The following is a 14,803-nucleotide window of genomic DNA, read 5'->3' as shown; positions in this document are numbered from 1 at the left end:
ACCTGCGGAGCCACGGTGATCGTGATAGACACCGAAACACAGCAAAAATCACAATATGAGCAGACGAAAAACGTATTATAATACATATATGTATTACAATGTATAATGCTAATTTATCCACTCAGCAATTAGGTATGAAAGAAACACAATCTCAAAACATATTATCATCTTACACCCAACAACCTCCAAACCCAATTTACACTTTGAAATCGAACTGAAACGAAACAGAGATGTCCATTAATTTCATAATGCTGAGGAAAAGCAAAACAACAAAAGCTTTGGTCTCGGTTTCACACACAGGCTTAATGCCTTTTTGGGACATAAACTGACCGTTTTCAAAAGTTCTGAAGGTACACACACATTGTTGAGTTATCAGGGTCTATTTTTATAAAAAAATCAAAACCATACCCTTGGTCACAAGCCAGCAATTCAAAGATCACAGACGCAAACAAATTTTTAAAAGACTGAAACAAATAAATAAAAGTAGAAGACCAAAAGAAATATATAGAACGGCAGCAACCCCTCCCCTCCCCCCTCCCCTTTACACCCCCCTTACACACACACACACACAACACACATGTTGCAAGAAGAGACCCTTGGTCAAAAGACAGGAACTTGAAAATTACAGAATGAAACACAGCACAAAACTACATGGCAAAGCAAGAGACTTCCACCATATGCCAGGACACACAGCGTAAGTGTGTAGAGACGTGACAAACTTAGTCACATTTTGACAATAATATAACAAAAAATTCGTTATCAACTCCCATAACACAAGCTTAATGCCCAATACAGAGAAAACCAGAAGAAGACTCATGACAATGCCCCTCTCCACTAACACACATCATGATTACCACAAAAAAATAGTCCATAAAAGGGTAGATAAATCGAAACAGGAAAACTACATGAGGACTCTCCTCATGGGAGTCTCACTGGCCACAACAGAATTTTTTTTTTAAAGTACAAAAACTGTCCGAGCTAGAGCAACTACAGTTGCTCAAAAGGCAACTTGTTCAAGATGACCACCGGAACAGAACAATCACTTCCCACTTCTCCCCTTGCATCTTTTTTCCCTCTGTATTGTAATGACACTGTCCAAAAGAACTGTCTGTCTAAGTTGACCCCTTATCTCCTCAACAACTGGTGGTCATCTTGGACAAGTATGTCCGTACATAGCTAAATTCCATCAAAACGAACATACTGTCTTCAGCTGTAAAACAATGATATTACATTTTGGCATTAGTAAAAATCAAACAATTTCCATTTTCACTCAGTTAAAGGGAAAACAAATCACCAGTGTAGAGTAAGAGCGAAGAGGTAAAAAGCGTTTAACAATTTATAAAGGAAGTAGAATATAGACCACAATAAAAGTTAAAATAATAATTTTCCACTGAATTATAAAAAAAATAATCAGATTAATCATCAATCAGCAGAGAACTAACATATATATATTATATATACAAATCATGAAGCATAACCTTTATATATACACAATGTCCAACATGTTGCAGATCCTTTCTGTGTGCTGAGGCCCAAAATAGTGGACTAGCGGCAATCTACGGTGCAATTCACCTGCACCTGAAGTTACTGTCTAGAGGGATTTTTTTCTCCAACAAAAAATACAAATCAAGCCCAAATTGAATATATGTATGTCATTATGCTTGTGTCGAAAGATGTTATTCTGCTATTTCAGCTTTGGACAAACTTTCACAAGCCCGATTTCTAAAAAAAAAATTTTTCATAAAAAAAGTTTTTGACAATTTTACATCAGAAACATTTCTTCATCCTCTTTAAAAATACCAATCTGCACCCGATTTTCACATGCTCTTTGGCCTTCATAAATAACGACAACAGAAAGGAATCAATTTCGAAAAAAGCAATACGTTAGACTTGATATAATGGGTCAGGAACTACAATGCTGTTATCAGGAAAGCCAGCAGCTAAACAAAATCTGAAGTATCCATAGGAAGCAGAGGACTTTTAAAATTTAACACTCTTGCAAAAACTTGCTTCGTCCGTAAGAAAAGTGAATGTTTCAACCAAGAGATAAAGAAGTGACTTTTACATGCGTAAACTCGTTCTTTCCCACTCAATAGTCACTTATTAATCAAACACTGTCATTCAATACAGACAGAGAAACACATATGGGAACTCCTTCAGAAAAAACTCCCAACAAAAACAGCAGCTTTACACGAGAGTAGTTGAAACTGGAGGGAAAAATTGAATAAAAACGTCCAAGTGTCCATCCAAGGATGGATCAGATATTGCGATAAAAACTTAAAGATGAATTATAATGCTGAGAACACAAAAGTAGAGAAGCCCGGCTTCAAGGTAAAATGCAGCATCTAGAGCTGCTCACTGGGTTGTAATCTCGCTGAAAGTAAACTCCCTTCTATGAAAAAGTATTGATCGAAGAGTTCAAACTTTGCGCCCCCTTGGCTCCGATATTTAAATTGTATAGCGCCAGGGACTGAAAGTCCTGAAAACCATTAAACACGACATATTCTCCACCACACTGCTTCCAGGAACTAGATAATCTGACACTAAATAAGCAAAACCAAATGCTAAAAATATCTGAAAACCAACCTTAAATGCAGGTTCAAAGTCTAAGCGATCCCAAAGAGAGAAAAAAATTAAATATAACAAAACTTTTGAGCAGTGATCCCCTTACAAGAACGCATAACGTCAGCCGGCTGTTAAAAAGTACTAAGCCCAAAATTTTCAATTTTCTTCAAATAGCAAAGTTTTATATTTGTGGTATCAGCTGCAAATGCTCAAAAGTTACTTCTGTCCAAATTCAAATTAAATTCTAAAATTTGAAAAAAGCTAGAAAAACATATAAAGTAGTTACAACTGTTTAACAGGAATGAAACAGGTTTTTCTCTCTCCTGCAAAATATTCCTCTCTGGGCTTAGCGCATTTTTACACAGCTGGCTGGCGATTTGCTGTATGAATAAAACAAAACTTTTTACCACATGTTGGGAAGTATTTAGACTAGCAAGTTTAAGTAGCAGTTCTTTCAAATTTTCCGTTTCTTTGACGACAGTAAAAGTACGTTATAATTTATTGTAATAAATAATATGTGAGGCATCGTGGTGAAATCAAACGCTCAAAAGAAATTAAATAGAAGAAACCGGCATTTTGCTGCAGATTTGTCAATTTTTACAGAATTGGTGTTTTTTGGCTTAACGCCTTCTATGTACATTTAAATAAAAATTTCTGTGTCGATTTTACTGAAAAACGTTGAATAAAGGCAAAAAAATGTAAATTTTCGGTTTCGAAGGACTCTCAAACTATGGTAGTCATCAAATCAAACTTTGGTGGTCATTTCCTTGCTAATTTTATCTCTGAAAATAGGCAACCAACCCTCCATCTCCTTCAACTGAGTCCACTGCGTTGTGACACATATATATCAAAAGCTTCAAAGGTACACAATCTCCTCTCTATACATATACATTATTGGTAAAGACTGACTACATAACCCATCTCCCTACTACTACGATACATGTCTCAACGACAAACTGACTCAGCCCCCCAAATGAATTTCATTGAAGAAATAACTGGATACATGTGCACAGTGCAGTGATTAAATAAATCATTTGTTGTGTAGACTTAATACAATAAGATCAAACTGTAGGCACGCTGTTCAACCGTTCCAAGCCCGGAAAGCAAAATGGAGAGAGAAAAAAAGTATTTAATTCTTTAAGCAATTGTACCCTCATTCCATATGATCTATTCTTTCCTTGCTTTTTATCAATATTTAGAATTTGAGTTTCCACAAAATATTTCTCCAGCTCATGCAAATGACATCACAGATTAAGGAAATGTGGAAAAATGGGAAAACTTTAAAATTTCGGGCGTAGTATATCTGAACAGCTGTCCGACGAAATAAATCTTTCCGAAGGTGGACCGTAACTTTCAAAGCAATTCTGTGAGCAAATTATTTTTTGAGAGCCTGCATTGATCAAAACAGGCACAGAGATGAAAAGCCTGAAGTCAACATCTGTGACAACTGACGGCTCCCACACGGGGACACCCGGCTTAACTGATGTGCCGGAACCTTCCGTTGACGTTCTGACAATTCGGGCAGCGGTGCTCCACGTCCTTGGTGGCATCAATGCACAGGGGGATGAGACAGCAGCCCAACCAACATCTGGAGAAACAGAGAAAAAAAACAACCCAACTTCACATCTTTCACATCTCTCCAGCATGTACTACACCAGGGGTCACCAGTACCTATTTGTTGTAGTAAGAGTTTTATGGTACTTGCAACACAATTATGACATGTAAGTGCCGAAGATTGGAGGGTTACAAGACAGTAACAAACACAGAAAAGAAGGTGAAATAAGTTTAGTTTTAGTAAAAGTTTTACGGCATTTGCAACACAATAAGGTCATATAAGTGCCGAAGAATGGATGTGTTATAAGAGAGTAACATACACAAAAAGAAGGAGAGATAAGGAAGATAGATGTTTGATAGGAAAGAAGGAGCAAACCACACCAGAGCACCCGCCAACCACCCACAAGGTGTATAAGTACAATAGATATTTGACTGCAAAGAAGGAATAAACCACACCAGAGCACCCACCATCCTGCAGAGACTTCAGCTCCAATCAAATCTGCATTTGGTTCCAAGTTTTGTTTGTTTGATTTACATCCTAAAACATCACGCCAAATTATATTTCACATATAAGTGTAAAAAAAAAGGTGAGTTTCAAAAGCAGGTCTTGTAGTTTTTAAAGCGACAGCAGAACAACGAAAAATGTTGATCATTTGCCCATTTTAATTGTTATAGTTATCAGGCCATCATTGAAACTTTCTCCAGGCCATCATTGAAAATTTCTCATTTTGTCAGCACGCCTCACATTTAGGCAAAGAAGGAAGTAGGAAGTGGTTGTTCGTAAGAGGAAAAATGTGTGTGTGTGTGTGTGTTGGGGTGTTTGTGTGTGTGTGTGTGTGTGTGTGTGTGTGAGAGAGAAAGAGAGAGAGAGAGTAGGGGGGGGGGGGGGGGAGAAGAGAGGGACGAGGCATGTCATACCCGAACAAGCAAAGCACTCCCACAATGATCCAAGTGAGGAGTCCGACTTCATAGTGCATGGAGGTTGTCACCGTTGCCTGACAATGCTGGCAGACAATCAGCGCCGGGGACTGCATGTAGCGGATGTTGGCGCCGGGAAGTGCTCCACCGAGGGGCTGGGCAACAACCACGGCTGTAGGAGACAAGCAGGAACATGAGCTTTGTTCTTACAATTAAACTAGACTAAGAAAAACTTTTCAACCAAAATGTCAAGTTCTAACAATGTAACTAGGAACATATGTATGTATAAACATGATGTTATGTTCTAACGAGGCAGACATAGGCTCAGAGCAACCTACATAGAGAACCTAAACAAATGGGTAACAGGGAAAGACCAGGAAAACGTAGCCTTTTTAAGAGCATCCCAGCAAAGGAATGAATGGAGAACCATGATCACCGATGTCTGTCGTAGATCTGGCACTGGATGATGATGTTCTAACAATGTAACTAAGAACACATGTATGTATAAACATGGTGTTATGTTCTAACAATTTAACTAGGAACACATGTACAGCCAAGGCGTTATATTCTTACATTCTTACAAAGTAACAAGAAACACATCATGTTCAACCAAAATGTTATGTTCTAACAATGTAACTAAGAACATATGTATGTATAAACATGGTGTTATGTTCTAACAATGTAACTAGGAATGTATGTTCGTATAAACATCTTGTTATGTTCTAACAATGTAACTGGAATGTTCGTATAAACATCTTGTTATGTTCTAACAATGTAACTGGAATGTATGTTCGTATAAACATCTTGTTATGTTCTAACAATGTAACTAGGAATGTATGTTCCCATAAACATCTTGTTATGTTCTAACAATGTAACTAGGAACACATGTTCAACCATGAGGTTATGTTCTAACAATGTAACAAGGAACACATGTGTGTATAAACATGGAGTTATGTTCCAACAATGTAACTGGGAATGTATGTTCGTATAAACATCTTGTTATGTTCTAACAAAGTAACAAGGAACACATGTCCAACCATGAGGTTATGTTCTAACAAAGTAACAAGGAACACATGTTCAACCATGAGGTTATGTTCTAACAAAGTAACTAGGAACACATGTATGTATAAACAGGGTGTAATGTTCTAACAATGTAACTAGGAACGCATGTATGAACAACAATGGTTTAATTTTTATGTTCTAACAATCTAACTAGGAACACACGCACATTGATGTTGTTATGCTCTAACAGTGCAATAGGTTTCATGAAAAAAAACCAAAACTACACAGGAACATACAAACAACTATGTTGTTATGCTTAAACAGTGTAATGGGCTTCTTAACCCTATGCGTACGTCGTATTTTACTATCGTATCCATACGACGTGGGGAACTCTGTGCCCCCACTTTCCAAAGAGGAAATTTACTCGTTAATCTGATCCATACACTTTGCATATCAGTCTGTCAAAATGATTTTTTGAGAAATACTGAAAGTTTCAAAGAGATCTTTCCACTAGAAATATTCTAAAATGGGAAGAATACAACCCCTGGGGTACAAAATTACCCCAGGCGCGTACGCATAGGGTTAAAAAAGATTTTTAAAAAAAACAAAAAACCACACGATCACACAGACAACCATGTTATTATGCTTTAACAGTGAAATGGGATTCTTTTTTTTTTATTACACAGGAACACACATGGACAACCACGGAGTTACAGTTGAGCTCTAACTTAATAAGTGTAACTGCTTTTTTTTTTTTTTCCAACTTCAAAAACTACACCGGAGCAAATGAATGTTATAATACATATATATGTGTGTGTGAGGCATCGTGGTGAAATCAGGCGCTCGTCAAAAGAATGGAATCAAAGAAATCTGCTTTTTTTTGGCCGATAGGCCATTTTTTTATAGTTTTCTTTTTTGGACTCAACGCCTTTTATTTTAAGTCCATTTAAAAACACATGTTTGTGTGGATTTTACTGAAAAACATTGATTAAAGGTACAAAAAAATATTAATTTTCAGTTTCCAAGAACACTCATGCTATGGAAGTTACCAAACTTTGGTGGACATTTTCTCGCTAATTTTACCTCTGAAACCAGGCAACCCTGATCTCCTTCAATCGCAAATATTTTGACTTCTATTCAACATAGATCTATATTTTTTTCACCAAAAGGAAGACAAATGCACAAACTTTAAGATGATACCAATAACCTCATATGCCCAAAAATTGATGAGCGCCTGATTCCACCACGTCGTGACCCATTTATATTATAAATACACATAGTTAGATAGATAGATAAATGGTGTTAGCTCCAAGGGTTTAACTGATGTCTTGAAAAAATAAAAATTAATTTTTTCCAGCCAAATCATCGAGTACAGAGACAATGAAATCATATAATGATAACAGTGAAAAAGAGCTTACTGGTGTGAGTCTGAGACTGTGGCGCGTAGCCTGGCTGCGGAGGTGGAGCGTAGCCTGTCTGGGGTGGTGGGGCATAGCCGGTCTGGGGTGGTGGGCCGAAGCCTGCCTGCGGCTGTGGGGGGTAGCCAGGTTGCGGCTGTGGAGGGTAGCCAGGCTGCGCCTGTCCGGGGTAGCCTGGGGGAGGGTAGCCACCGGCTGCAGGCTCATACTGCGGAGGTTTCTCATTCGGTGCTGGATTCATGTCTCAACACTTTTTGTCCTGCTGCTACTGTAAAAAAAATAATAAATCAGGAGACGATGAAATTGAGTAGTAATGAGAGGCACACCAACGCAATTGTTTTAGTAAGAGTTTCACGGCACTTGCAACACAATTAGGTCACATAAATGCTGAAGATTGTAGGTGTTACAAGAGAATAACAAACACAAAAAGAAGGAGATACCAGGACGATAGATGTGTGATAGTCCGAAAGAAGGAGCAAACTAAACCACAGCACCCGCTAAACACCCACATACCAACACAATAATGGTTATGCAAGACAAACAAACAGAAACAACAGAGGGAAATAGGAACAGTAGGACCTGCCAGTGGTGTCCTCCAACCTTCTGCGAGGAGACAATAAAACGAAAGACGGAAAGGGAGAACAAATCTATCGGGACAGAACTTCAGTTCAGAGTTTTGGTTTTTACAATGCTCTACACAACCTTCTATAATGTTTTAAACCTATCACGACAGGGAGATAATTAAAAAAATAAGAGAAGTATTATGACAGCAATTTTGTTTAGTCAAATGCAATACAATAAGGTCAACTTAGTGCCGAAGATTAGAGGTATTACAAGAGACTATAAAACATGAAAAAAGGAGAGATAAAGACGATAAATATTTGAGTGGAAAGAAGTAGCAAACCACACCAAAGCACGGAAACAATAAACTGAAAGACGAAATGGGAGGAAAAATCTCAGGACAGAATTCAGTTCAGATTTTTGGTTTTTACAATACTCTGCCAATGTTTTAAATCTACAACGACAGGGAAATAAAAAGTGTAAGAGAACCATTACAATGGTAGTTTTGTTTTAGTAAGTGAAAGTGTTTTATGGCACTTGCAACACAATAAGGTCATAGTACATGTACCGAAAATTACCTTCCTTCAGGAGTTTTCTGGCTGGGGGGAAAAGTCTAGTCTAAGCCACTGTGACTGTGAGTAACATAACTATGGAGCATCGGCTCATTTGAAAGCTGACACTGCCTATGTTGTCACTCTTTGACGTAACACCACCACATCCAATGATTAGGACTTGTGTGCGTGCATGTGTGGTATAAGACCACCCCCAACTGAAAACTCAGTTAAAATCAACCTACACTTAACAGCAACCAAGGCTTGTTGCTGGGGTTGCTGTTAGGCCGAAACTACAGGACTAGTATCTATGGAGCAATGAATGGTCAGGCTATACTTTAGAACACTAAGCCTATGTCTCCTATGCGTGACACGACATTACTTCGCACACGACAGTTGCTAGTGATGAGTTGTAAGGTGTGTATCCTTGTGTGCGACCACATCGTGCAAAAATTTTGTTCCGTTCCACAAAAGCGACAAAACTGTCTCTCATGCATGACGCAACGTTTAGCCACGCACGACGGGCTAAACCCTTGCACGACTCGCAATTCACAGAATAGAGACAGTGGCAAATTTCAAGATGGACAAGGAAGTACAAAGTCTGTCAGATGAGAGTTCTACGAGCCGCTGACATTTTTTACTCCATACACGGCCAATCCCGTGTAACTCCTCCTCCTCCTCCTCCTCCTCCTCCTCATCTTCCTGCTGCTGTTAGTAAAAAAGAAAAAAAAAATTGGATTGACAAAACATGCATTGGGTCGAATTAAAGATGAACATCCTACACACACACACACACACACAACGCGAGCGCACACACACACACACACTCACCACAACCACCACTGTACCACAGCACACAGGGTGTGTCAACCGGCACTCCTTGGCTTGGTATTTTGACCAATGGTGATGCTGTAAACCTGTCACACCCCTCCTAATCTGTCGCACACAACAAAACCCTCGACTCAATCGCTACATGGACCAATCGCTGGTGACGGTCACATGCGATTCATCGCGTGTAAGGAGACAGTTTCTTTGTAATCTTACTTGATTGTTATTAGAGCGGAAAGGACCACACGCGACGCAACGTTGCGTCCCGCTAAAGGAGACAAGCTCTAAAGGTGTCAGTTAGTTGGATTCTTGAGCACCTCTCTCTATCTGAGAGCTACAGTGATACATTGCATTCACTCTGAAATGACCTAAATTGTGTCCATGAAGGTGTGAAATACGTGAAATCTATAAAAAGCAAGCACGACTGACAATACAAAACCTCCATACTTTCTTCAGACCCAAGATTTTAAACATCTTAGATTTAGCTGAATACATATTAGTCGATGGGACTTGAGTAGGCCGATATACCTATTATTGTTAAACTATTTATTTATAGTCTGCGAAATTCCTAGACTTGGGGGGCTACAGAAAGTGACCATCACAGAAGTTTTTAAGGCATGTATGCATACTGAGGTTTTACAGTGTATTATTGTGCTGCAACAGTAATATTAGAAGTTGGCTACTGCATTCCAATTATTTTCAAAGACTGGAACAGGGATAGAAACAAAATCCAGTCTTGAAAGGTTTGAGTTTGAGATTGAGGATGATACATTCAAACTCTTTGTTTGCGACAATCGCCCTTTCATGGTGCACAAATACAGTCGAACCTGCCATGACGGCCACCTGTACAAACGGCCACTTTCCATTTCACTCCTTGTGTAGTTTCTACATAATTTAACTGTGTAAAACAGGCACCTGTCTAACGCGGCCGCGGCCACCCTATTTTATCAACCCACAGTCAAATTTATATGTCTGAGACGGCCAGGATTTGTAAAAATATTGTGTATTTTCCCCTGGCGCTGTGGACAAGCCATCATAATTCATTCACCTGTCCTTATTGTCCCATTGGATGAAGCAGTCATGTTGCTCCCAATGTTTATGATCGTTGACCATTGGGAAGCGTGTTATCCGTCATAACCCATTAGCCCCACCCACAACTCAGTCCGTAATGGTAAACCCATTCCATAACAATGGAAATCAACACAAACTCCGGACAGAAATGTTGCTCGTTCGTCTAGTGGTAGCGACCAAATTGTTTGTTTTATTATGGCACTTGCCCTTCTTGTCTGACACATTTTGTTTTGCTTTTACCTTTCATGGATCCAAGTTTGTTTTTTTAAAATAAGAAAACTTCCAACAAAAGTGAAAAAGTCCCACAAAAACCGTCCTATCCTCTCCTGACTTAAAAAAAACAAAAACAACAACAACAGCAACAAAAAACCAAAGCCAGCAGCCACCTCCGGTTGAGACCTCAGAAGTAAATGGCTTGTTTTCGTCAATTTGATCAGTCCGGCACATGACAGACACCTGTCTTAAACGGCAACTTTTCTCCTCCACAATGCGTGGCCGTCTAACACAGGTTCAACTGCAGTAATTTTAAAACTTATAAAAAAGCAACCTGATTCTACAGGACCTAAACTATATTAAATTTAACGAAATGGCTATGCGAACGGCCCTCACTTGAAACCTTTCCAAAAGAGAATTATAAACGGTATTTTTATAGAATCACTTTCGTCTCACGGCTGCTTTATACATAACATGTCTGTTTATCCTACGTATTTTGGACCAATAAAAACGATATTTTAGTCTTTTTTTGTGTCTTTATGCGTGCTCCCCCCCCCCCCCCCCCCACCCTGGGACGAGTGATTACATAGTAGCTTTGTAGTAGGGAAGCGACAAATTCATAAAATCTAAACTAACCATTTGCAACTTTTTACACGCCAAAATCGTTTTCAGGGCCCAAAAAAACACCTAAAAGCTACAAAATAACACCCTTTATAGAGAGATTTTCAAGGCCATGAGCATATAACTTAATTTTAATCTAAATTTATACTTTAGAGGACCGTATGCATAGCCACAGACAGGCCAAATTTAAGTTGATCAGCTCTATTCGGACTCGAGTTCGAATATGATTTTTATCTATTCAGACTCGAGCCAGAATGGGTTTTTATCTATTCGGACTCGTCCGAAAAAAATGTTTTATTAAAAATTTATTTGGACTCAGCTTGTAACTTTGAGTCAGCCTATTGTGAGTGTAAGGAGGTTACTTTACTTCATAACTGTTGTTTGGGGGATTTTACGTAAAACCAGAATTAGAACTAGAATTGCCAACTAGGACCGTGTAATTGTGTCAAAATTCAAAAGACTGCACTCTCATTAGATCTACCCAATGGCAGTGTCTAAGTACACAGTAACCGACAACTCACGGTTTTTCCACCACCACTACAGCATTATAAAATCATTACTTCCACCACAATTTGTCTTTCCACATGTTTTGGTTTTGTTGTGTGATTATAGTTTTTCTGTAATTATTTTTTATCACATCGCACAAAACCAACAGCCGTGGCCTCTTCCCAACATCTCTCTTCCCTCAGCAAGCTGAGAGTGCGTGAACGCTACGTACAGTCTCATTGGTCAACATAATTAACTTTGCCCCCGGCAAGGTCAGCTCAACTTAGTAAAGTCATCTGTTCATACTAATGATGCAGGGAGGGCTAGTTTAGACAGATCTAGTAACTGGATATTAAATGTCATGTCTCGATTGTTATCATTATAATCGCAAAAATGTTCGTAAATGCTGGAAATATTGAACAAGGGTCGGAAGTCGGAATGGACGTCATGCTGGACCCAATTCAGAGTCCGAATAATTATAATTTTGGTCACTTCGATTTAAGTTACTCCTGACCCACCTCTACCCCTGATTAAGGTTAAATCCAGATCCTCTTTTTTGCCTCTTCTCTGCGTCAAAATAAAATGGAAGGGTTGATGAGAACCCTCTATCTCACAACCAACATTTGCTATCGCTGCCACTGTAGACTCCTATTTGAAACTTTCAAGTTAGATCTATTTTGATATTCTAGCAATTTAAATGTGTAACCATTATGATGAAAGTGGAGACGAAAATAGACGACAAAAACGTGGTTAGAGAGCAGGGAAGGACGTGAATGAGAAAGGAGAAAATTTTCCAAGTTTGGAACGCAGTTTAGAATGTATTTTTTCGAAGTGGCTAGCCGTACTTAAGTACGGCTAGACTGCAAGTCTAGCCGTACTTAGATCTAGGTTTGGCCCTATCGACTCAAGCCTGTCAAGTACACAGGTCTCATTAGATCTAGATCTAGTAATTATTCAGGTTCAAATACATGCAAGTCAGTAAGGCACCTTTTTGTTTTGTCTGAAATACAAATACTTTAGGCATTGCAAACTAAAAATTTCATTTACAATTTAGCCATCAATATTAAGTACGGCTAGCCTGACAGTCTAGCCGTCCTTAAGTACGGCTAGCCTGGCTGTCTACCCGTACTTAAGTACGGCTAGACTGCCAGTCTAGCCGTACTTATCTTAGCTTATTAACATTAGTCATTAGAAAACAGGAGGTTTAAAATACATGCACTGTCATTTAGGCACCTGGTTTCGTCTCAAATACAAATACTTTAGGTACTGCACACTAAAAAAGTATATTTACAATTCAGTAGGCCTATTTTTTGTTAAATGGCCAGTCTAGCCATCATATTAAGAATAAGTACGGCTAGACTGCGAGTCTAGTACGGCTAGCCTCTTCCGTATTTTTTTGGGCTTGACTTTCTAAATGAAGGGGTAGGCTAATCATCCTAATGGCAATGGTGGTTAGAGGCACATTCGAACAATCAGATTTCTTTGATAGCGACTGTTTTATGTAATTCTTTTTTCATACTATCATTTCTTCTCTAGATATTCCCAAGAAACATACTCAAGTGCTTTATTATCCGACTTAAATTCAATACTGTGTGTGTCTTTTACGTTCGTTTTTAGTGGCAGCGCCACTTCCGGATGTCGTGCAAAACAGAGATGGCGTACCCCTATGAAACCGACTGTTCACAGCTTTAAAAAGTCCCAAATAAGCCATCTCCAGATGTTTATGGTGAATTTTTCGCAACAGAAAAAATAGAATTACAGAAAACAATAACAAAGAAGTCTGACAATCTCACCTATTACCCGAATCCACCAAGACCAAGTCTAAAATAAACGTTCCAGGATTGATGACCCTGTTGTGCCCTGAGCACATAGCCACAATTAACTCACTGATTACACCCAAATTCAAATCCACTGTGTTGCAGAGCTCAGTGAAGACCTTACTCTTCTAGTCAATAACGATTTGGTCTACTGCACGTACCTGTTTCTCTTTTCTATCTTCTAATCGGGCGTGTCGTGTTGTGTGAGTGATGACAACACACAGTCAACAACTTGCACAATCCAATGTGTTTCTTTCTACTTTCTACTTTTTTCCCCAATGCGCTATAAATAGATTAGCCAATAATGTGCTTGCGGCTTGTGCTCTGTGGCTGGCCAACAATAATTCTGCCTTGCTGCCAGCGGGGAACCCCCGACCAGCCAGGTTGTTTTTTTGTTTTTTTTTGGGGGGGGGGGGGGGGGGTTTGTAAAGTGTTTTACGGCGCTCGCAACTGCATAAGGTCATATGAGCGCGCGGGACACACGTAATATATTCAGTTGGTAGGAAATTTGGAATTTTGCCCGGGTGGTGGCCGAAGCCTACTCTTATTGATTTTAGACCACCAAGGGATCTTTAACGTGCGCAAATTGCACACGGGCCCTCCGAGATTTTTCGCCCTTAAAAAATTGTCCGAGAAGGCTAGGCCCTAGGTGTAGATCTTTCCTACCAGAAGATCAGGGGTGTGGCAGAAAGACAGCAGTAAGGAGGAGCCAAGGAGTAGCAGTAGAAAGGCTGCAGAAAGAGTCAGGAGCCTAGAGGAGGGGGCAAAGGAGGTGAGGGGGTGGGGGCAGAAAGTGGAAATGAAAGCTGCAGACAACAGAACATTGCTAGAGAGCAGGAAAGGAGGTGAAAGGAGACAATCTTTGAGAAGAAAATTTTTCGGTCGCTACCCGGATTCGAACCCGGGACCTTTGAATGAGAGGCCAACACCTTAACCTCTAGGCCACCAGAGCCCCCCAGCCAGGTTGTCGAGCAATGTTTGTTTCTTTTGACTTTTGGTTTTCGGTAAGTGTTTTACGGCGCTCGCGACTGCATATGGTCAAATGAACGATCGGGATACATTAAACATTAATTTGGAATTGTGCCCAGTTGGCGGATGAAGCCAACTAAGCTTTTATATAATCGTTTTGGACCACCAAGGAATCTTGAAAACGTGCGCAACTTGCACACTTGACCTCCGCTATTTTTCGCTCTTATCC

At 39.5% G+C, this 14,803-nt stretch overlaps 1 protein-coding gene across 5 annotated transcripts; it reads right to left on the bottom strand.

Annotated features, from left to right (window-relative positions):
- Positions 1 to 391: 391 nt before the first annotated feature.
- On the bottom strand, positions 392 to 13,890 carry LOC101862616 (cell death-inducing p53-target protein 1 homolog). 5 transcript variants are annotated; one of them, XM_035972884.1, is made up of 5 exons: positions 13,344 to 13,406; positions 9,401 to 9,505; positions 7,458 to 7,725; positions 5,038 to 5,209; positions 392 to 4,153 (listed from the first exon to the last, which is right to left on the bottom strand). In XM_035972884.1, the coding sequence occupies exons 3-5, from the start codon at positions 7,696 to 7,698 to the stop codon at positions 4,042 to 4,044; spliced, it is 525 nt and encodes a 174-aa protein (XP_035828777.1). In that variant the 5' UTR covers positions 7,699 to 7,725; positions 9,401 to 9,505; positions 13,344 to 13,406; the 3' UTR covers positions 392 to 4,041. The 5 variants fall into 5 exon arrangements, with proteins under 5 accessions (XP_035828777.1, XP_035828776.1, XP_005110474.1 ...); XM_035972883.1 differs by lacking the exons at positions 9,401 to 9,505; positions 13,344 to 13,406 and adding an exon at positions 13,767 to 13,890 and having other exon boundaries at positions 7,458 to 7,722; XM_005110417.3 differs by lacking the exons at positions 9,401 to 9,505; positions 13,344 to 13,406 and adding an exon at positions 13,767 to 13,889.
- Positions 13,891 to 14,803: the final 913 nt, after the last annotated feature.

Source organism: Aplysia californica, unplaced genomic scaffold (genome assembly GCF_000002075.1).
Source record: "Aplysia californica isolate F4 #8 unplaced genomic scaffold, AplCal3.0 scaffold00887, whole genome shotgun sequence".
NCBI classification, from domain to species: Eukaryota; Metazoa; Mollusca; class Gastropoda; order Aplysiida; family Aplysiidae; genus Aplysia; species Aplysia californica.
Note: the sequence above shows the minus strand (reverse complement) of the source record. Positions and strands in the feature narration are given on the sequence as shown.